Source organism: Pipistrellus kuhlii, unplaced genomic scaffold (assembly GCF_014108245.1).
Source record: "Pipistrellus kuhlii isolate mPipKuh1 unplaced genomic scaffold, mPipKuh1.p scaffold_m20_p_3, whole genome shotgun sequence".
Classification (NCBI taxonomy): Eukaryota; Metazoa; Chordata; class Mammalia; order Chiroptera; family Vespertilionidae; genus Pipistrellus; species Pipistrellus kuhlii.
Window position 1 is genome coordinate 161732000 of NW_023425529.1, and position 23049 is coordinate 161755048.

A 23049-nucleotide genomic window follows, 5' to 3' on the forward strand; every position below is an offset into this window, starting at 1 on the left:
ACACCCAATTTCAAGTGGGCCCCCCTTGAACTTGACAAAGGTGGGTGGAATGAGCCCAGTGGGTGCACCGCTCCTTCAAGTCATGACTGGGGGATAGCGACTGGCCTGTCCCCTGCCTGGGACACTAATAGTTAACATGCGTGAGTGAGGGTGCCAGGACTGGCTCTACTGAACAGTAGTTTTCAGTAGACCGGGGTTCACAAGCCACAGCTAAGGCTGAGTCCAAGCCATCTGCTTTTGTAAATAAAGTTTTATTGGGACATACCCATTCCTTTAGGAATGATCCATGGCTGCTCAGTTGAGACGGAGACTGTCAGACCAAAGAGACCATCTGACCCGCAGTGCACTTTAAGAGACCAGACTTAGGGCCGGTCTGGAGTCCGTTTGGCTCTGCCTGTAACTCTTGGCCAAGCCATTTCTGACCCTCCTGTGCCTTCTTTCCACATCTCTGAAATGGGGGCACACCTCCTGCTTGCCATGAGGGTGACACCAGTGCACGTGGAATGAGGCACCTGGGAGAGCTCAATCATGTCGTCCTGGACAATAAAGCTGATTTGCAAACATCCCAATGTCCCCAAGCTCAACTGTCCTAGCAACAGAAAGTTAGGGGAAATTCTGCAACCAAAATGCAAGAGACCTTCAGAGGCCCTCAGACCAGTGAGTGTCTTGTATCTTCCTGGAAATGAAAGCTCTCTGGATCCTCTTCCTGAGAAGCCAAGGGGGGGGGGGGGTGGGGGGGAGTGGTCAGGCCAGGAGCCCCCCAGACCTACTTGAAGTTAAACAGGCTCCTAGAAGTTCACTGGATCTGCCTTAGTTTCCCCATTCACCCATGCCTCCCTCTCACAGAGGTGCTGGAAGCATGGATGCCAAGTGACGTCAGGACAACCCTTGAAAGCTAACACTTGATGTGCAGATAAACTAACCATTATGGATCACCTCCATCTTTTTTTGAGTGGCACTTAATCATTTCCTGCCCATCAGGTGCTGGGGACAAGAGGACTCATACAGATCCAGCCTCCCCCTCCCCCCCATGCTGAATTTATCCAGAAACAGCATCGCAGCACAATTTGTCCAGGTGAGACAGTCCCAAGGCACCAGCTGCAGGTTGTCCCTGCAGACCAGGCTCTGCATGTAGCAGTGACCACCTCAGCATACAGAGCAGGCACATTTCAGGACTGAACTGGTTCACCCCATCTGTTGGTGTTTATTGAGCATCTTCTTGGCGCCAGACACCCTTAACAAGGTGCTGGAGACTTCAAACAAGACAAATGATAGGACTTATATATATCCACATGACCACAGGCCATGGGTAACGGGTCACCATGTGGGAATGTGTTGTGAATGGGACCACTGTGGAACAGAGTGTGGTCCTTTTCTGTCTCTGTTTAGGTCTTTCTCAGCCCAGCACTCGCCTTGCCAGTCATTTCCCAGGGCTCCTCCTTCAGAGCCTGGAATCTGGCTGCAGAGACTCTGGTCAGCCTAGGAGCTCAAGCTATGTCCCCACACTTGGTGTCCCAGAGAGGTTTCTGCACCGGAAATGAAGCCTGTACCTGGTGTGCACCCACTACCTAGTGTGGAGAGCGGCTACAGTGTTTGTACAGGTTGAAGCCTTGGACTAATGAGAGGACATGGTCCTCTGGTGGCAAAGCCACGTGCAAGTCCCAGCTTGGAGGGCAAAGCCCTCCCAGCACAATTATAGCTAAAAGCTATAGTTGTAAGCTTGACCTTATGGTCCGAACCTGTGGTCCCAAGGTGGCTAAGTGATATAGGTTGCAGGAGGTGCAGCAAGTGCTGCCAAAACAAAGCAGGTGCATGTAATTGAGTAGATTCAAAACCCGTGAGAACATTGTAAACATCTTGACTGCCCCTTTCTTTGCCTTGTGGAATCTGGCTCTAAAATAAAGACTCAGGCTGTGGCACTATCTCTCCATCAGAGAGCAGTGTCCCACCTAGCCCCAGCTTTATTCTCTTGTCTGTCTTCTTTAATCCTTCATCCTCACCCCTCACCCTCCCTCAGGTTCACCCCTGGCCTTCCCTCCCCAGCCTGGCTGCCAAGATGGCGGCTGCTTCTGCTGACCTGAGGTGATTCGCACTTCCCTGACACCGGGCATTTGTTACAGAGACACAGCCCTGATGAAAGCTAAGAAACGAGATACCGAGACTCCCATATTCCCTGGAGACAGTGCCTTCCATACTTCCTTGGCCCCAAGTGAGGGGAGTGGGGAGTGGGAGCCCCAGGGAGGGGCTGGATGATGAATCAGCCACTGATCCTGGCACTCAGGCACCATACTACCCTCTGAGCTCCCCCAGTGGCCTGTAGTGAGCTACACCGAAGTGAGAAATGAGCTACACTGTGAGGCTTCTGACCCAGGGCTCAGTCTCCCTGCCCCCCAGCCTGGCCCCCAGCAGAGTGTGTGAGGCCGTGTGCCTCCATGGCTGAGCCAGGGAGCTGAGAGGCACGCCAAGGAGCCCCTCCTGGCACAGCCCTCTTGACCTTAAGCCTACTTGTCCTGTGGTCGGTCAACAGATCATTCGGGGCACGCCAGGCAGGGGTATCCTCCCAGAAGTCTGTGACGGGGCCTGTGCAAAAGGAATCATGTGGTATGGAAGGGTCACAAGACAAGCTCTGCCTCCCCGAACCCCTGAATTTGGGTAGGAAGGTACAAGTCTGTGGGGCCCCACCTGACAGCACCTGGAGAGGAGGCCTGTGAGCAGGACCAGGTCAGACCCAGAGAAAACCAGGACACTGAGGGGGAAAGTCCTGGGTTCAAATCCCACACGTATCACTTCTCCCTAAGCCTCCGTGTTCTGTTCTGGAGAAAAGATGAGGGAAATGATACTTAGCTTCTATCATGATTGTAAGGATGATATGAGAGCCACACATAAATGTCTGAAAACTATAAAGTCCCATTTTTACTTTCTCAGAACAAAAAGTTCCTATGCCCGAAGCAGGCCCCTGGATACAGTTACTGAGGAGGTTCCAACGGGACTTCCCCAGGGCTGCCCAGGCCAGGTGGCATGCCCCGAGCATGGTCACCTGCCCCCATTCCTTGCCTGCCCCTGTCCCTCATCCACAGCCAGCCCAGGCTCCAATCAGAAGGCTGTGATAAGCAGAAGGACAATCCTCCACCCTGGAGCCGGGGTGAGTGAACCTTGCCCTGGAGGCCTATCACAGTGCGACCGCGACGCTGTCCCAGGCCACACCATGGCCGGCCTGCCGTGCATGCTCCTGCTCAGTGCCTCCCTGGCCAGCCTTCTGTCGCCCGGGGGAACTGGTAAGCACCCCTCAACCCCAGGCTACAGTGGTGGCCTCCTGGAGGAAGAGAGAGGGTGGGGAGCTGGGGTGATTCCCTTGAACCTCCATAGTGTAGATAGCGGGTGCCTGCCCCTGTCAAAGGCTGACCTGGGGCAGCTGGGCTTGGTGGTCTCAGCCAAGGTAGCTTAGGGCCAGGTGTGCCTCCCTGTGAGAGGAAAGTCAGACAGCAGGTCAGAGGTCATAAAGCAGATAGAAACACATGGACAGAGGAAGAGGGAGAGAGACATAGACAGAAACAGACAGAGACAGACAGAGAGGGAGAAAGACAGGCAGACAATGGAGGGGGGAGGTGAAGAAAGAGAGAAAGAGGAAGGAGAGGTGGCAGGCAGAGACAGAGATAAGCCGCTTTCCTCTGCCAACATGAGCTGCGGGAGAGGAGGGAAGGGATCGGACCCAGGCAGAGAAGACCTTCCATGGCAGCGAAGAGGATGAGAGAGAAGCTGTGTTGGCATCCTCAGGCTGGCTCAGCCAGAGGAAGGGGCTGCCCAAGGCTGGACAGATGGGGGTTTCAGGGCCCCGGGGCCCGTCCGAACAGAAAGGGCTCAGAAAGGAGAGAAGCAGAGCAAAGTCAGAAGAGAGATCAGAGGTGGCATCATCCCTGAGGTTTGTCTGCATCCTGGGTCAAGTGCAAGGACGGGAGCACTGAGGAGCAACAGAGGGGACCCAGGTGTGTAGATGAGAAAGCGGTAAAAAGTCAGAAAATAAAGAGAAAAGCAGAACAGAGAAGAAACCCATGGATGGGAATGAGAGGGGAGAAACTGGTGTGTGGGTTTTATTTCAAAGTAAGCACTTGGTATTGAAGCAGATAGTTGAACTAGTGGGGGAGGGGCCCAGAAACAATAGCAAGTTTGGGGCGGATGCTACTGGGGTAACACTGATGTCATGAAAAGAAATGAGAAATGTGGAAGGGAACGTAATTTGAGGTAGGAATGAAGTTAACCTTTACTGAGCACCTAATGTGTACCACACTGGACAGTAGGAATTGTATACACTCTTTAAAACAACTCTAAGAAGTAAGTATAGGTCTTGTCATTTGCATTTGCCAATATTAAGTAGTAGATGAGCAAGATGTATTGGAAACTCAAGCCTTCTAGATTCTGTAGTCCTAGGTGTGTGTCTTAGTCTTGGACATGGGGAGTTTGGAGTTCCGAGATACCCACCAGGATGAGAGAGTTGAAAGCATAGAGCTAGGGTGAAAGTTGGGACTAGAAATACCAACATGGGGAGTATTACGGTGAAGCTCTAAACACTTCAGCGGGGTGGGGGTGGGGGGGAGGAATGAAGAGGGCGAGGAAAAGAATCTGAGGGCCTCCTGTATCTCAATGAAAAGAACAAAGGAAGTGGTGAGTAAGAGAGAGAGAAGACTCAGGCAGGCAGAGCATGGGGACAAGTTGGCTGCAGACAGAGACCACAGAAAGGACTCAGAGGTTCTCTGACCCAAGACACTTTAACTGGCAGGTCATGCCTCATTTGTGAGTCGTGAAATCAATTTAGTGGGGTTTTCCTTTTAATGAAAATTAACAGAATCAAGTAGAAAATTTTGTAATAAGCATTATTTTGTAGAAAGTTATAGTGAATACTATTTCTTGAAACTTCTGTTTTGTTTTTCTGTTGTTGTTTTTCTTTGTAATTCTCACCTGAGAATATGTTTTTGTGGATTTGAGACAGAAAGGAAGGAAATGAGAGAGAGAGAGAGAGAGAGAGAGAGAGAGAGAGAGAGAGAGAGAGAGAAACATTGATGTGAGAGAGAAACATCAATTGCTTTCCATACGTGTCCCTACTAGGGACTGACGCACAACCTGAGTATGTGCCCTGACTGGGAATTTAAACTGCCACCTTCTGGTGTCCTAGACGATGCTCCAACCAACTGAGCCACACCAGCCAGGTTGAAACTTCTGAGGTTGTTCCATTTTGGTGAGGTTTTTTGTTTGTTTTTGTTTGTTTGTTTGTTTGTTTGTTTTTGTGTGTGTGTTTTAATAATCACCTGAGGATATTTTTTCATCAGTTTTTAGAGAGAGTGGAAGAGAGAAAAAATATCAATGTGAGAGAAACACATCGAATGATTGCCTTTCTCACGCACCCCGACCAGGGCCTAGGCTGGGGAGGAGCCTGCAACCAAGCACATGCTCCCGACCGGAATCGAACTCAGGACCCTTTGGTCCACAGTCTGATGCTCTATCCACTGAGCCAAACCAGATAGGGCAAAACTTCTGTTTTAATTCATGTTTAGGAGTCCTGGGACTTGATATAAATCATACCTTTAATTGTAGATTGTGATCAAAACAGATCACAACTCCCCACTTACCTCTGACCTGAGCCCTTGAAGGGTGAGTGAGGTACAGGGTGAATAGGAGAGGGGAGGGACACAGCCTGAGCCAAAGCACAGAGTGGAGTAGCCGGTCAGTGGGGAGGGAGGTGATGTGGCCTGGAACCACTCTGGAAGGGAGAGTTCAGGAAAGGGGGTTTGTGTTGACCACCCTAAGGCTGGATGTGAATGTGCAGGGAGGGTGGGAGGTGGATTGGATGGGATGGGTCTACTTCTCCAGAAAAGGGTGTGTGGGGTCTAGAATAAGTACTGGATGTAACTCAAGGAGGAGGCATGAGGGAGATGGGCGTTTCTTCCCCAGCTGCCTGGTGCCTGAGGAAGGAGTTCTCAGCCTTTTACAGGAGGTGACCTGATGCTAAAGGTGTGGGGAGAGCCGGTAATTTGATAAAGCACTTGTGTGCTTCTCTCTTCCAGTGTTCATCAACCGGGAACAAGCCAACGGCATCCTAGACAGGGTCAGGAGGGCAAATTCATTATTTGAAGAGATGAAGAAAGGAAACCTTGAAAGAGAGTGTTGGGAAGAGACTTGCTCCTACGAAGAGGCCCGAGAAGTCTTTGAGGACACGGAGAAGACGGTAAGGCTGGTGAGACAGGGAGACCAGTTGTGGAGGGTGCTGGGCCCGAACGGAGATGCTGTCTGGCCCTGGTTACCTGTCTAGGAAGGCTGTCAGAGCCGCCCACACTGGGCCTTCACTCCACGCCTTTCTGTGCTGGGGCCTCCGCCACAGAGAACAGCTCGGGAGAGGCTTTCTGGGGTGGGAGGTGGGGAGCCTGTCTCCTCCACCACTTACAAGGCTTTCGTTCCTGTTTCCTCGCCCACCACGTATCTCCTTGTTTGTGGGTAGGAAACTGAGAAAAAGGTATGGCCCAAAATTGGTTATAAGAGTTATGAGAACTTCTGAAAGTATTGTTAAATCTATTCTAAAACATAACAAGTTTATTTAAAAACTAGTGATCCAGTGCACGAAATTTATGCACATTAAAAGGGGGATTAATTAGAGGAAATAATTTAATATTGCTATTTGCCCTTTCTCAATAATAGAAGTGTCAGAGATGAAAGAAAATTAGTAAAATATATATGAAAACCTTCCTCCTGTCAGAGTCTGGGGCTCACCATGGGACCCAGAGTCAAGTCCCCGCCCGCCCACATGCACCTCAAAATCGTGTGAGATCCAGACCCGGCCACCAATCCCCCATTGGGCTAGATCCAGATGCAGCCAGTGCTGGACAAGGGGTGTAGTCTCAGGTCCCCTGGCCCAATGCCAGGATGGGGGGCATGGTCTGAGGTTCCCCAGTCCAGATCGGGGTAGAGGTGTACCTTGAGGTCCTCCATCAAGCCCCGACAGATGAGGTACACAGTCTGAGATCCCCTGTCAAGCCTGCTTGGTGAGGGGGGGGGGGGGTGTGTGTGTGTGGCCTGAGGTCCCCCATCAAGCCCTGCCAGGCGAGGGGGCATAGCCTCAGGTCTGCTGTCAAGCCCCGCTGGGTGAGAGTGTGGCCTGAGTTCCCCTGACCCAGCACTGGGAGTGCTCCTTGAGGTGCCCTATCAAGCCCCACTGGGTAGGCGGCGTGGCCTGAGGTCCCCTGGCCCTGGCACTGGGGTGGGAGGAGCAGCCTGAGGTCTTCTAGCCCAGCACCAGGACGGGAAGCACACCTTGGGGATGCACTTTGAGGTCCCCTGTCAAGCCCCACAGCGGCAGGGGAGGGTGTAGCCTCAGGTCCTTGCTGATTGCTCGTTAAGGCTCCTTATGGGAACTTGGCCTCAGTTGTGCGTGCAGCCATCTTTGTGATGGAGTGATGGTCAATTAGCATATTCCCTCTTTATTAGATAGGATTATTCATCCCCTTGGCCAACACCTCTCTGGGCCTGGCCACAGACACACACACACACACATACACACACACACACACACACACGAGAGCCATTGGGCTTTTGCCCAAATCCATGGCCACAGCCATATTTGACGTCTACACCTGAGTTGCAGCTTTCAGAGCTATGGCACACAGACACACGACAGTAAAGGCTTCCCTAAAAGTCTCTAATGAGCCTCATCCACCTTGGGTAGGGCCCTGGGGAAACATGGCCACCATGAGGACGTGAGGTGGCAGTGGACGGCAGCAAGTGAATCTGGGCAAGAATGAACTGAAGACACTTGAAAGCTAAAGAGAAGGTAGCAGAAAAGGAGGCCGAGCAGCAGCTCTAAGAGAGACAGGTAGGCCCAGCTGCTGCCGCCACCACCACACCACTGACAGTGGACCGCCATCCACACTGCAGGACCCCCATCCACACTGCAGGACCCCCTCCGCCCCTCGTCCACACTGCAGGACCCCCATCCACACTACAGGACCCCCATCCACACTACAGGACCGCTTTGAGCTCCCACTACATGCTGAGTGCTGAGGAGACCCGCACGACACAGGCTCCATGTAGACCCGCTCGCCTGCTGCACCTGCAGACCACCTGGCCAACACCACCTTAAGGGGCAGGTAGATCTATGCCAGAAGTGCTGGGGGAGGTTCATCTTCTGTGCCTTCAAGTACAGGTGAAGTTGCAAGTCGTGGCCAATTCAAGGAATTTTAAATCAGAAGAATTTATTTATATTGATAATAGACTGCCTCGGGGAGACATAATTGGAGTTCGGAAGAATCCTGGAAAAACGAAGAAGTATTTGCAGTGTCATTCTCTACAAAATCACACTATTGTCTCCTTGCTCATATATGTCACCTAATCCTCACTTTGGCCTCAAAGACAAAGAAACACATCATTAAAGATACTTGGGCTTGAACCTGAATGACTTTGTAAAGAAGAAATTTATCATCCACAGTAGTAGCATCACACATACAAGAAGATTTTGATAAGTTGTGATTCCTAGACATTGAAATTCCTAGGATGAATGCCATCTCAAGTGGAGATGTGATCAAGTTTTTCATCACCTAGTAAAATAAGCTGGACATGAACTTACATATAAGAATTGCTCCAGAACTCTGCCATAAGATGCTGGTGATCAGTAACATTGTCCCGGTTTGTGAAACTGAATGCCAGTTCCAGATGATTTGACTTTATTTCACCACCTGTGAATCTTACATGGCCTCTACAGATTATTATGATCTCATGAAACCATGTGACATTATATCAGGGGTGGTGAAGATTATATCAGACAAGATCACATCCACCATCCAATGGCCCAGAAGGCCAAACCCATCAGACTGACTTCACCCCATCCTCACAGGGAGTCAGCATGGTAAAAGAACGTGAGAACGCTCTGGGAAGAACCAACCTGCCAGAAACAACCCTTCTTCAGAACCGAAGAAACTAAAAAGATTCTTAATACCTATGTGGCAAAAGCTACTGCATGTCCTTTACCTCAGACTACAGCCAGACTCTTTGATAATCTTGTCAGAGAGTTCCTGAAAGTGAGTGGCAGCAACCCCATATTCATCGGTGATCACCCACAGATAATGAGATGTTTAGCCAAATGGACCACTCTGGGTCTCACTGAGCACTTGGAGCTATTTGTCAAGAAGAAGGAAGTATGCAGTACCTACAATGATTTAAACAGTTCCATGCAGCAGCAAGCAGTTTTTTAAAGACCAAAACAGAAGCATTTGAGACCGTGCTTCCTGGCAACTATCATCAGTTTTGCCTCAAGTATACTCTTAAAAAATTCAAAGGAAGGGAGAGGAAGGAAGGAGGCTAAAGAAGAACAGATCAAAGGCACTTTTGAGGAGGAGACTGTTCATAGATGATGAAAAGCTCTGTACTGCCATGGAATGACCACAGCTGGCTGGAGCTTGGGTAGCAACTGTATTTCATCACCATGTTTCTCACAGTCTTCACTAACATTAAAGAAACACTTGTGTTTCCTTCCTTAAAACCTGAAGATAGGAAGGGGATTGTAGCAACCACTAATTCATTGGAAAACACACTTGGCACTTCTGTCTGGAAAATAGTCATTGTCAATCGTGTGACTCAGGCATCTTTGTATTTCTGCAAAAGATCAAGGTCTGCAAGGGATTCGTGTATGTTTCTATCCATTTGACAGCCAGTGTTCATTTCAGTCACCAGAAGAGAAAAGAGGAACTGAGAATTCATTTTTACACCTTACCAAATAAATGATTTGTCTATTTTTAAGTTATTCATAATTTCAAGAACTATTTTCATTTTTAAATGCTCTTTTAATTCACATACACATAGTTTTGTGTATGAAATAGACAGAATATTAATGAACATATTTGTAATCCCAATCCAAGTTTAGGTACTACTTTTTTCTCAGCATCATTTCCCAAACACTCTTCTTTACTTCTGTATATGGCTACCATACTTACAATCTTAAAGGGCTACATTATATTTTATTGTATCAACACATTTACTTCCTTCATGTTTTGGGCATATAAATTCTTTTTAGATTACTATTATGAAAACATGCACATGCATATTTCTTCTGGATTATCTTCTAAGAAGAGCAGCTGCTCCAGAGAGGATTACTGGATCAAAGGTTAACAAGTCTGGTTCCAAGTAACATGGAGAAAACACATTCTACCTTGTCTCCCACTGAATATAATGACAAAACCTGGGTAGACTGCATGGAGCAGCTCTTTGAGGACCCTGAGAAGTAAACAGCAGCAGTCCTTGAAGAAAACTAAAATTCAAAATACCACAGAATTGTGAGTTTATCATTTGTATCCCCTGCAGTTCTCCAGACATCACTCGACCTGAATCTAAGTGACAGTTGTAGGATTCCCAACAACAACAGAACACACTTTCTTGCCAAACATCCATGGAACGTTCTATAAGATAGGCCGTATCCTGTGTCCTAAGACACATCTTAACAAATGTTAAAGATTAAAAACATACAAAATGTTCTCTGACCATGATGAAATTAACCAAAAATCAATAACATGAAAATTTCTGAGTATTTGGAAATTAAACAGCACACTTCTAAATAATTTATGGGTCAAAGAGAAAGTTTCAAAGGAAATTAGAAAATATTTTCAGCTGAACAAAAACGAATATAATAGTGCTTCTAGGGGAACTTGCAGCATTAAAGGTTTTTATTGGGAAAGAAGAAAGGTCTAGAGTTGACATTCTAAGCTCCCACCTTGAGACACTAAATAAATAAATAAATAAATAAATAAATAAATAAATAAATAAATAAAATTTTAAAAAATAAGCAAAATAAAACCACAAACTGGGTATCTTCAAATGCTTTTTCTCTCAGTTCTGGAAACCATAGTTTGACATTAAGGTGTCACCAGGGTGTGTTCCTTCTGGGAGATCTGAGGGAGAATCAGTTCCAGGCCTCTCTCCTAGCTCATGGGGGCTGCCAACAATCCTTGGCATTCCTTGGCTTGTAGATGCATCACTCCAGTCTCTGCTTCCATCTTCTCACGGCCTTCTCTCTGTGTGTTTGTGTCCTCTTCCGTCTCTCATAAGGACCTCCCATGGATTTAGGGTCCACCCTAATCCAATATGATCTCACCTCAATTGATACCTCAATTACATCTGCACAGACTTATTTCCAATTAAGGTCACATTGTGAGTTTATACCTGAATTTAGATCATTGGGAGACACTACTTAACCTACTATAGACAGTGAAGATAAATTTAATCTATGGACATTTTTTAGTTAATGTAGGCTCTTGATGCCCTGATTTGAATTAATTACCAATTATCATTTTCTAAATTATCATGATTATTAACCAATAATTCATTTCTTTATTGGACCTTCAACCCAAATATTTCAACTAAAAACCATTCATTGGAGTATCAAACAGAGCAAAGCACTTTTGGTACAATCTATTTCTTGGCAATTAACTTGAAAATACACTTTCAATATTCAACAGAGATGGCGATTTGTGCTGGGCCAGCCCAATCAAGGGTTCGGTGAACTTGGGGGCGGCGGGAAGTGGGGGGTGGAGGCAGCGAAGGATTAAAGAAAAGACAAAGAGAATAAACTGGGGCTCGGTGAATCTCCTGGCTTGGCTAAGGCCACAGAGAGATCCAGAGGGCAAGCTGAGCCTTTGTTTTATAGTTGAAGAAAAACAAGGAAGTGGTCACCATAGTTACAATGTTCTTGTGAGTTTCACTTGTTTTGGCAGCACTTGCTGTACCTCCCACAGCCCATTAGCTACCCAGGAAGGATCTAGGGAGCATCATAAGGTCAAGCTTAATTATGCTAAGAGGGCTGTGCCATCTAAGCTGGGACTTGTTTGTGGTTTTGCCAACAGGTCAGTCCAAGGCTTAACCCTATAGCCACTTTCTACAGTGATTGAAACCATCATCTGCATCTTTTTAGATACAGAAGATCTAAGAAACTTTCCCATTTAGATTAAATAGTTCTAGAGCAATTTGTTTCAGGAAACGACCTCTGTTTGGAACAGTATCCTATTCAAGTTGAATTACTAGCTTAGAATTTGTTATAGGTGTAAAATGTCTGTGCTCTCCCTAATGTACTTTAAAATATTTTTTCTCTTTTAGAATGAATTCTGGAATAAATACAAAGGTGAGATGTCTTCTGTTTTAATCTTAAATGAGAGGGGTTCAGTAGGATATTTAAACTGGGAGAAACTGTGTTTGAACTTTGAAAATGCTTCCTGAATTGCCTTTTTGTTCCTGTTTAAATTCTACGTATTTAACTTGTACCCTCTGAGCCTTTTCAAACAGTTATTGTAAAATAGTTTTTATTGTAACTTTACGTTAATCCTAATTTTGCCACTTAAATATAGATTTCAATCAGTATATTCTCACTTGAGAATACCAAATTTAGTGATAATTTTAAAAATCCATGTCTATTAGGAAAAAATAATAATAATAAAGCCTGAAAGACTGGGTCCTACAATAAGGTAACCATGTTGAGTCAACCCTTATACCACTTGAAGTGGCATTAATCCTGACCAACATTTTCATTCTAGCAACACCATTCAAATTTCTTAAAATGACTATTGGACTTATCTCTACATTAAGATTGTGCAAATGGACCGAGAAATGTGGAGGCCCGTGTTGGTGCTGGGCAGTTGTCTCTGATTTCTCATTTTACCCCCAGAAAGAACCCTAAATCTCTCTTGTCCAGTGTCAGACAACCACATGCCCTCCACCCTTCCAGATGGTCCCACCTAGTTGCCATCCCAGAGCTCCTCACTCTAATGCAAAAATGCTGTCAAACATTTCAGCAAAAACTGGAAAGCTCAGCCAATGAACCCGTAAGATAAGAGCATCATGTGCCGAATCTAGTTTGGCTCAGTGGATAGAGCATCAGCCTGCAGACTGAAAGGTCCCGGGTTTGATTCCCATCAAGGGCATGTACCTGGGTTGCGGGCACATCCCCAGTAGGGGGTGTGCAAGAGGCAGCTGATCGATGATTCTCTCTCATCGATGTTTCTAACTCTATCCCTCTCCTTTCCTCTCTGTAAAAAAATCAATAAAATATATTTAAAAAAAATAAGAGCATTATGTACAAGAGCCACAAAAGGTGAGGATAACGTGAAGTTTAGCTAGGAGAAATTGCTTACCGAGAAACAGGAAGAAGTGCATGTTCATTCGAGTTATCTGAAAAAAACGTGTGCCAAGATCAACACAGCAAAGTCATGTCCATGGTGACGGAAATTGCCTGTAAGCTCCGGTCTCCAAACCCTTTCTTTGCAGATGGTGACCAGTGTGAGAGCAGTCCCTGCCTGAATCAGGGCAGTTGCAAGGACGGCCTCGGGGAATACATGTGCACTTGTATGGAAGGATACGAAGGCAGAAACTGTGAATTACGTGAGTTATTCTTCTTGGCAGGCTTTCAAGTCCGAGTTACCTGAAGAATCAAATGTGGGGAAGAGGGGAAAGTCAAAATGTCCAAGGGAACAATCTCATGTCACTTCTGATGTCGAGTCTGTGCTCCATTATGAAGGGCCAGTGTAGTAACAGAAAACACAACAAAAATTAAAGATCCTACAACCCACTCAGAGGATCGGAGGACAGTGAAACACACAGTCACCTCTGTTCCTCTGAGAGAGGCTGTGGAACATTCATGAAGCATGTGGCCCACTAACATAGACACGAGAATTGACTTTCTCCTTGGAGTAGAATGCATCCCTCATTGTTATTACTTATATTCCTTGTGGTCCTGGGCAATGACTCTAAATCACCACACCTCACATTTACTAGTGCAAATGCCACTGTTTGGGATGGTCCAATTATAAACATTTGAAACATTTAATTAATCCTACATGGAAAAGTCACCAAGAGTTTTCTTAATTTTCAAATAAAAATTAGTTTTGATATTAAACCGGTTTTCCCTAAAGAGAAAGGTTTGCATTTCTTTTGAATTAATTTATAATCTTTAGGATGTGCTCTTGAATTAGTTTACTTTGGAATTTTCTCTGACGGGAATACCTTTTAGGCATCATTTCACCCCAATCCAGAGCTGCCGCTCTTGCACACCTTTTGGCTCTGACCCCAGGGCCATTGTGAATGTTTTCTAAAGTTTCGTGAATGTTGGTTTTGGCACTACAGTTACCTTTTTCATCAAAACCCAAATGCGGAGTGTAAATGGCCAGGGTGGCATCGCTGATGTGAGTTTGGAGGTTGATGTTCAGGGCACACGGGAGGCAGGTGGTGATTCTGGCTCAGGCAGAGCTGCTGGTCTGAGGTGCAGGGAGGCACGGCTCCACACGGGCACTGTGCCAAGAGCGTCAGGTGACCTGAGAGGTTACCCTGTGAGGTGGCATGGCCTCCACCACTTTACAAGTGAGGAAACCGAGGCCCATGGGTTTCAATAACTTGCTCCAATCACACAAGTGACAGAAGGGCCAGCTTGACTCCAGGATGTGCAATGCCTGTTTCGTTTCTTCTTCCCACCGCACTGGGGCCCAGACCCCAGTCTCTGAGGCCCTCATTGCACAGGGACTCCTCTAGCCTCAGAGTGGGTGGGTCTCCCACTCCGCCAGGCTCCTCTTGAGCGCCTGTCCCGGAACCCACCCTCCTGCAGGCAGCCCTTCCAAGCTGGTCAGGACCCATGTGCCTTTTTAATGTTGAACTTAAAGACCCTCCCAGCCTCCAGGGCCCCCACCAGCCACGTTCAGATTATTTAAGGACTTCCTGGAAGTCTGGGCACACATGCAGGTATGGGCCTCTCACCCAACCGGCTCCTCCGGGCAGCCTATCCTGTTTGCACCAGCCGACATGCGTCGGCCATGTGGCTCTGGCCTTTTGTTCTAGCCAGGTAGCTGCTATAGGGCTCATGGGGGGAGGGGGGCACGTCTCCCTGGGGCTGCTGTCCTTCCTCCCAGCCAGCTGCAGCCTCAGTTTCCCCAGCCTGTCCTGAGAACCAACACGCGTCTCCTACAGCCACGCGAAAATTCTGCAGCCTGGACAACGGGGACTGCGACCAGTTCTGCAGGGAGGAGCAGAACTCCGTGGTGTGTTCCTGTGCCAGCGGGTACATCCTGGACGACAACGGCAAGTCCTGCATCTCCACAGGTAGGAGGGGCATGGGGCCACCCCACCGGGGCTCCCCGAGTCAGAGAGGCCCGTGCAGGACAGCTGGAGCAGCCGGGTTGGGCCGTAGATGTGGAGACAAATCCCTGTTTCCATGAGCTGCCTGAAAAGTGGGGCCGGCGACATTTCCTAACTGCTTAGTGAGCGTGCACATTAAGGGAGTCATGCATGGAGGGCACTTTGCACAGTGTCTGATTCGTAGCAAACCCTACCTATGTAATGAGTGTGTGGAGGCGTAGTTTGTACCCCTGGGCAGGGCAGGAGGCTTGGAAGACTGGGAGTTACAATGAACCAAGATGAGAGTTCAGGCAGGTGAGAGCAGCCCAGGCCTGACTATAGGAGCCGAGGCCCCTCGAGAACTAATTTAGGCCCCAGCTGGTTTGGCTCAGTGGATAGAACCTCAGCATGTAGACCAGAAGGTCCCAGGTTTGATTCCGGTCAAGGGCACACACCTCAGTTTCAGGCTTCTCCCCAGCCTGGGCCCTGGTTGGGGCTCATGCAGGAGGCAACCAATCCATGTGTTTCTCTCACATCGATATTTCTGTCTTTCCCTCTCTCTTCCACTCTCCCTAAAATCAATGGAAAAATATCCTCGGGTGAGGATTAGCAACAAAAAAGGACCAATTTAGGTTGTGTGGGCCTCTATGTTAATCACATTTATTTTTTTTATTTTTTTTTTTATAAAAGCTGGATGCGATGAGTCTGACCTAGAAGCTCAGGAGGGCATGGCCTGTTAAGGGGCTGAGTGTGGGCCAGACCCTGGGGGTCTCACACACAGTAGGGTCCTTCTGTGCTGCAGGGCCAACCTGGAGCCAGAGGTACTTTCAGTCTCACCGTCCACCAACTTGTCTTTGAAAGCCTGGTCCCCTGACTGACTGACAGCTGCAGCATCAGCTGGGGCGAGGGGGGTAAAGGGGGTGAGGGCGTACAAATGCAAAGTCCCAGGCCCGCCCCACAAGACAGGAACATTCCAGAATGACTGCAATTAGGTAACACCAACTCTCCCAACAAGTAAAAGACAGTATCATTTACATCTCCATTGGTAATGAGATTTTTAAACTTATGCTGGTTCAACAATAGAGTATAGATTGTTATATGCACGCAAATTTTGTTTTAATTCCAGGAATAATTACAAATCAATTTAATGAAGTGTGATATTGGGGGTGGGAGGGAAAATCAGGTAAACTACTTCCTAATTCAGTATTCCAAAGGACAGTGATTACAAATATCATCACTGAATGCTTTATCTCCAGCTAACGCAGTACAAGTCCTTCGGTCCTGCTGGAGCCCTCGCAAACACGGAAAAGAATTAAGTTCTGCTTATCTGATCTCAGGCAAACCCGAGGCAGCAGAGAGCAGCCGTCTGCTTTCCGCTGGACCTCTATATCTCTCCCTTTCTCTGTCCGGCTTTGGCCCTCTCTCTGCCTCAGTTCCTCAGTTGGTAACAATAGAGAAAGAAAGCTTTCTGGTATTTGCTGACATCTCCCCTGCGCTTGGTGACTTTAAAGATAGTCATCCCTGTTAGACATTATCATGCAAAGCCGTGTTGTGTAGTGCTCTTTCTTATGCCTCAGGTTGTTTGCATATGTTGTCCCTTTTTCCCAGAACAATTAAAAACAACAACAATATTTCATTAGAAAATGTTCAAACACACAGCAAGGTTGACAGGGTTTGACAGTGAGCACCCCTGTGTGCCTACCTGGGTTCCACCATTAACTCCTCCCCTAGCTTCATCGCCTGTCTGCCCCTCCTGCGTCCTCTGTCCACTGTCAGCCTCTTCCCTGCATCCTGACAGTCACGTCCACCTTGTGATGCAACCGAGATCAAGACGCACAGCACTCCGCACCCCAAAAGTTCCTCACATCCTTCCCAGTTATCAAACACATGCTTCACTCTTCCCCAACTGCAGTTCTCCAGGCCCTCTGACCCGACCCATAACCTTGGGGGTCGGACCCTCCCTCTCTCTGGCCTCCCAATGCCTCCTGCTGCTAACGAACTGTGTGTGTGCGGTGCAGGGAGCGTTTCCCTTTGCTGAAGGCCCAGGCCATTGGTTTTTCTTCCAGAGCCTTATCCCTGTGGGAAACTCACTCTGGCACCGAGTAGAAGGAGGAGGTCGGCGTCCCAGGCCGCCCACAGCGCCGAGGATCCCTCTGAAGACGGTGGAGACCTCGATCCCACCACAGACCCTTTCGGTGGAGACCTGGATCCCACCACGAACCCTGTCGGTGGAGACCTGGATCCCACCAAGAACCCTGTGGACCTGCTGGGCTTGAATAAAAGAGAGCCGAACTCTACAGAGGTGGCGAACTCCCTTGTCAGGATAGTGGGAGGGAGGGACTGCAAAGAAGGCGAGTGTCCCTGGCAGGTAAGTGCTGAGCACGTTCGGTGAGCAAAGTGGATGGGCCACCCATTCTGGCTGGGCACGGCAGGCACAGCCATGGAGGCCGAGGCCGGGCTCGTACTGTCCACACACACATGTGGGCCCTCCGCAGGCTTTGAGCTCCCGTGCTGAAGGAGCCTGAGATGAGAAGAAACTGGGCCCTTGCCTACGCCCTCCACCCCTGCTGCCCATTCCTATCCCATGCTCGGGATTTGAGCCCTAAAAACTCTCCTACAGTAGCAGGAGAGATGGGGTGCCAGCTCAGGCCTTGGATGAGCAGGTAAAGGGCAGCTCCCCTGATTGTGGGTGAGGTCTCTGCTTGCTCGTCTGTTTGACTGGAGGCAGAAAGATTTACTCTCCTTGTTTCATTTCTAATTTGGAAAAAAAAAAAAATTTTATTCAAGCACCTACATTCTAATGAAGCAGAGAGTACCTTAGAGAAAAATACATCCATTTGTTACCAAAGGGCCGGGGGGCGGGGGGGGGGGGGGTGGGGGGGGGAATCATTCCGTTGTTCATTTGGAATAAGGTGGCAGATTTAGCAAAAAACACAAGCCTTCCACTTAAAAATTTCAGATAAACAATGAAAAATTTTAATGTAAGTATATACTAGATATTACTTAGGACATACTATTATACCAAAAATTATTTGTTATTCATTTGATTCAATTTTTACTGGATGTCCTCTATTTTATCTGGTGATCCTAACTTGGACTTAATACATTTTTAGTGTTCAAATTCAAAATGGCTTCTCCTACAAGCAAAATCCCAGAGCTGCCAATTACCTCAGCTCACCCTCTCCTGCAAGCTACATGACAGCTATGCATTTGTCTGAATTATCAAGAGCCAGTGCAGGACGTTGCAACATCTAGTCATCATTCACACCCTCCCCCCCCCCCTTGTGTTTATGGAGAACTCCCATGTCAGGCATGGAGTTGGGGGCTGTGTGCATAGACTGAGATCATCAGAGCTGATCCTCTGACATGTGGACATCTAGGCCTGGTCATCACCCAATGACCACAATTCAAGGTGATGTGATGAAGGCCAGTGAGTATAGAACAAAGTTCCATTGGGAAGACTAGGACAAGCTCCCAGCGGGTGGAGGTGTCAGCCCTGTGAGTGCTTTTAGATGGGACTCCAAGGGCAGAGAGGACAGGGAAGGGCACTGGGCAGAAGGATCCTCACCAGCCGGTTCCTCGATGCGTCTGTAGGGCTTCCTGATTCTTGCTCTCCTGATTCCTCATCTCCAACTTTAAGAAAAACAGATGGTGTCCAAGTCTTAGAAAGACTGACTCTCCCTCACTCATCATCCAAGTCCTATTAAGAGTTGATAAGTTAAACAAACAAACAAACAAACAAAAAAGGCAAAGAAATGTTACAGAAGGCCCCTGATTTATGAAGGTTCAACTTACAACTTTTCAGTTTTACAATGTTAAAAAAGTGATACACATTGATTTTTCCCGGGCTCTTGATGTGCAGTATGATCCTCTCTCCTGATGCTGGCAGTGAGCCCAGCCGGGTGATCAAGAGGGTAAACAACCAATAGTTTATAGTGTCTTTGGCTATTGTATTCTGAGCACCTTTAAGGTGGGCTAGGCTAAGCTATGATATTTAGTAGGTTAGGTGTATTCAATGCATTTTTTTATTTATGATATTTTCAACTTACAATGGGTTTATTGGGATGTGACCCCATCATAAGTCAAGGAGCATCTGTACTACATACCAGTCAGGAACATCTTCAAGAATTCTTTTAGAACTTGATGTTATTTGTTTCATTAACCCACACATATCCCCAGCCAATAACTGTTGCTTAAAGGATGTAGAATTCCTATGATGAAGTTATTGGCTTAAAGGATGCTCCGTCTCTGGATTTGCAAGCTCGGTTCTTTGGGAGGAAAGAAAAATAGGAGAATTTTATGTGGTGATTTTCACTTGCCCCGTCAATGCTCACTCCCAGGTGGAATACTCCTCACTCCCAATTCCAAGATCAGGGTGAAAACCCCTTACAGAAGTAGCCACATGGATTCCACAGAAATGAACCTTGACTATGGCCTTTCATGGGCTATGGGAGATTGGCTTGAATAGTGGATCTCTTCTAAGCCACAAGTCACACCAGTGTAGGCAAGCATTTGTCCACAGACTGGCTTCTGCCTGGTCTTGGGCATATGCTTAATAGCCACATAGACAATAAAGATCTTTAACGCAGTGACAAATGTTTATCTGTGCATAACTAGAGACTGCTGTGATAGAACCAGAAGAAATAAAAGACTAGTCATTGTCAGAGTGAGTTTATAGACCAAGTGGGGGGAAAGGCAGGTAAATTGTGACACAACCCTACTCAGTGGCTAGCACTGGCCACTTAGTGTGGGGCCCCAGCAAATGTCTGCAGAGTAAATGAATAAGTGGGTCCATTGGCTGGTGGGTACAACAAAGGCCAGAAGGCATGAGATGCTGCCCACACCCGTGCTGTGGAATGAGGGAGTGGTGGGTTGGGAGGAGATGGGAAGGTGTGCTGGGGTCAACCATGAGCCACCTCTTGGAGAGAGAGTGTGCCAGGGTGTAGGACTGAACCACCAGTGGGATAGGTGTGGTGATGCAAACTCAGGTCTGCAGGGCTGGCCATGTTGAGCCATAACCAGAGTGGTCAGGTGAACACTGTGGGTGTGTTGGTTCGGGCCTTGTGTTCCAGACTGAAGATGCCTCAGCTCTCTCCTTGGAAAGGGCAGTGGGGTGGGGGTGGGGGTGAGGGGGGGGGGGCAAGAGTAGGGGGGGAGACTCAGGTGGGTACACCAGCTTTAGGAGGGAGATGCCCTGAACCAGGCAGAAGCAATGAAGAGGAAGGCTTGAATTACAGGTTCCAAAATTCTCTTCTCAGAAAGTCAAGTTCAACCTGTTTGGCCCTGGTGTTCTCATTGCAGGCTCTGCTCATCAAGGAGAACAATGAAGGCTTCTGTGGAGGCACCATCCTGAATGAGTTCTATGTCCTCACTGCCGCTCATTGTCTTCACCAAGCCAAGCATTTCAAGGTGAGGGTAGGTAAGTGGCACCACACCCCTCACCCCTGCAGGGCCCACTGTCACTGCCTTATTTTCAGAGTCCATTAGAACTGATCAAATTTATTGGAAACACTAGATAAAATTGCTGGAATCCAGGCTGGTGAGGGGAGTTTCACAGATGAGGAAGAGAAGTGGCATAAGAAGCAGAAGGAGGAGGGAGGAAGAAGGGCAATAAGGAGGAGGGGGGAAAAAAGGAGGGGGAGAAGAAGGAGGAGGGAGAGGAGAGCTATAAGGAGAAGGAGGAAGAGAAGTAGGGAGAGAAGAAGGAAGAGGGAGAAGGGAAGAGAGCATAGAAGAGGAGAAGAAAAAGAAGGAGTAGGAGGAAGAAGAGGAGAGGAAGAAAGATGAGAAAAAGAAGGGAGCAGAGAGGAAAGAGGAAGACAAGAAGGAGGAGGAGAGTGAAGATGAGGAGAAGAGTGGAGGTAGGACGAAAATGAGGAGGCTGGGCAGGTCTAGTCAGTCTTTCTAAGCTGACAGGTCTCCGTTGCCCTAACTAGCCCAGTTCTCCGCCCTCATGGTTCTCCCTGAGGCTCTTGGTGTCCATGCCCCAAGCGATGGGTCTCTTCTCAGCGACCTTTCCTCTGGGAAAGCCTCTAGAGCCCCTTCCACGATCTGCCACTGAGTCCCTCTGCTTCTTACATGTTTGTCTGTGGGATTATTTCGTTATGTCTGTCCTTCTCTACCAGACTCTGTCTAGAGCTGTCTGATGAAAGCCACAAATGTGAGCCACATGTCATTTTAGTGTTCTAGTTACATTAACTTTTCCATTATGCCTTTTAAAATTTTACAGGGGAAATTAATTTTAGTAATATATCTTATTTAACTCAACGTGTCCGGCATATTTCGATATGTAATCCATTGTAGAAGTATTTACGAGCTATTTTGAGTATTATCTTCACTCTAAGTCTGAAATTTGATGCTCATAGCACGTTTCCGTTCAGACCAGCCACATTTCGAGTGCCCAGATGCCCCTGTGGCTGGGGGTGGCCCTCTAGACAGCGTGGGTCTAGAACCTGAGGCCTTCACCTCCCTGGTGCCCTGGCACACAGCACAACCTCGGGAAGTATGTGTACACAAACTGGAAGTCCCTGAAGTACTGAACATACATAGGAAAATGTGACTAATGATTGCCCCTAGGTAGTAAAATTGAAGGTCATTTTAATTCGCCTCTTTATGATTCCTTCTATTTTTCATATTTTCTAGTGGCTATATACCTTTTTTTTATTATTAGAAAAAAAAAAAAAAAAGCCAAATCTGGTTTGGCTCAGTGGATAGAGCATCAGTCTGCAGACTGGAAGGTCCCAGGTTCGATTCCAGTTAAGGGCATGTACATTGGCTGCAGGCACATCCCCAGTAGGGCATGTGCAGAAGGCAGCTGGTCAGTGTTTCTCTCTCATTGATGTTTCTAGCTTTCTATCCTTCTCCCTTCCTCTCTGTAAAAAACCAATAATAAAATATATTTAAAAAATAACAATAATAATAATAGCTACTTTAAAAAGTAACCCACCCAAGAACGCGTGGCCCAGGCTGAGCTAACACGGCCGTGCTCTCCCCGTTTCCCAGGCGATAGGAACACAGAGATTGAAGACGGCAACGAGATGGTGCACGAGGTGGAGATGATCATAAAGCACAACAAGTTTGACCAGAAGACCTACAACTGTGACATCGCCGTCCTCAAGCTGAAGACGCCCATCAGCTTCCGCATGAACGTGGCCCCGGCCTGCCTGCCGGAGAAGGACTGGGCCGAGTCCACGCTCATGACGCAGAAGTCGGGCATCGTGAGCGGCTTCGGGCGCATCCACGAGAAGGGCCGGACGTCCGTCACACTCAAGATGCTGGAGGTGCCCTACGTGGACCGGAACACGTGCAAGCTGTCCACCGGCTTCAGCATCACCTCAAACATGTTCTGCGCCGGCTACGACTCCAAGCTCGAGGACGCCTGTCAGGGGGACAGCGGGGGGCCCCATGTCACCCAGTTCAAGGACACCTACTTTGTCACGGGCATCATCAGTTGGGGAGAAGGATGTGCGCGGAAGGGAAAGTTCGGGGTCTACACCAAAGTCACCAACTTCCTCAAGTGGATCGAGAGGTCCATGAAAGCCAAGGCCAGGCCCCAGGGTGAGCTAGGGGTCACTGCCACGCCCATGTCATTAGATTGATCCTCCCCCCCCCCCCCCCCCCCGCCACCCCTCAGCAACATCCTTGGCGCAGCCATTGGTGTCTCCTTGTGTCTTAACACGTGCCACTCTGAACAGGCTGAATCCTGGAATACGTTTCCTCTCTGCGGTGATTGTGTCGGTTCCTGAGCCTGGCCTTGCCCTTGCTCGAGGGAAGTGGGAAATGAAATTGTCCTTTGGAACACTAGGTCCCGCCTTCCCCTTGCCTGGTTGGAAGATTCCTCCTGGAAATGTCACACTTTATAGAACAGGGGTTCACACTCCCCAGATGGCTCTTCCCCCCAAAATTGTGGGGGGCCCTTTCTAGTCATAG

At 48.0% G+C, this 23049-nt stretch overlaps 1 protein-coding gene across 1 annotated transcript; it reads left to right on the plus strand.

Moving 5' to 3' along the window:
* The first annotated feature begins 3115 nt into the window (after nt 1-3115).
* Nucleotides 3116-22830, plus strand: F10 (coagulation factor X). Its single transcript, XM_036457243.2, has 8 exons — nt 3116-3275; nt 6057-6217; nt 12121-12145; nt 13285-13398; nt 14974-15105; nt 17187-17488; nt 20422-20539; nt 22123-22830. Exons 1-8 carry the CDS (start codon nt 3206-3208, stop codon nt 22716-22718), a joined length of 1518 nt encoding a protein of 505 aa, XP_036313136.1. The 5' UTR covers nt 3116-3205; the 3' UTR covers nt 22719-22830.
* Nucleotides 22831-23049: the final 219 nt, after the last annotated feature.

What these genes read in the sequence shown, in the direction of transcription:
- F10 (XM_036457243.2), top strand. Translation starts at nt 3,206, where the DNA reads ATGGCCGGCCTGCCGTGCATGCTCCTGCTCAGTGCCTCCCTGGCCAGC. An exon ending in TTGAGGACACGGAGAAGACG is followed by an intron (nt 6,218 to 12,120) that starts GTAAGGCTGGTG and finishes TTTCTCTTTTAG; the next exon opens with AATGAATTCTGGAATAAATA. An exon ending in ATTCTGGAATAAATACAAAG is followed by an intron (nt 12,146 to 13,284) that starts GTGAGATGTCTT and finishes CTTTCTTTGCAG; the next exon opens with ATGGTGACCAGTGTGAGAGC.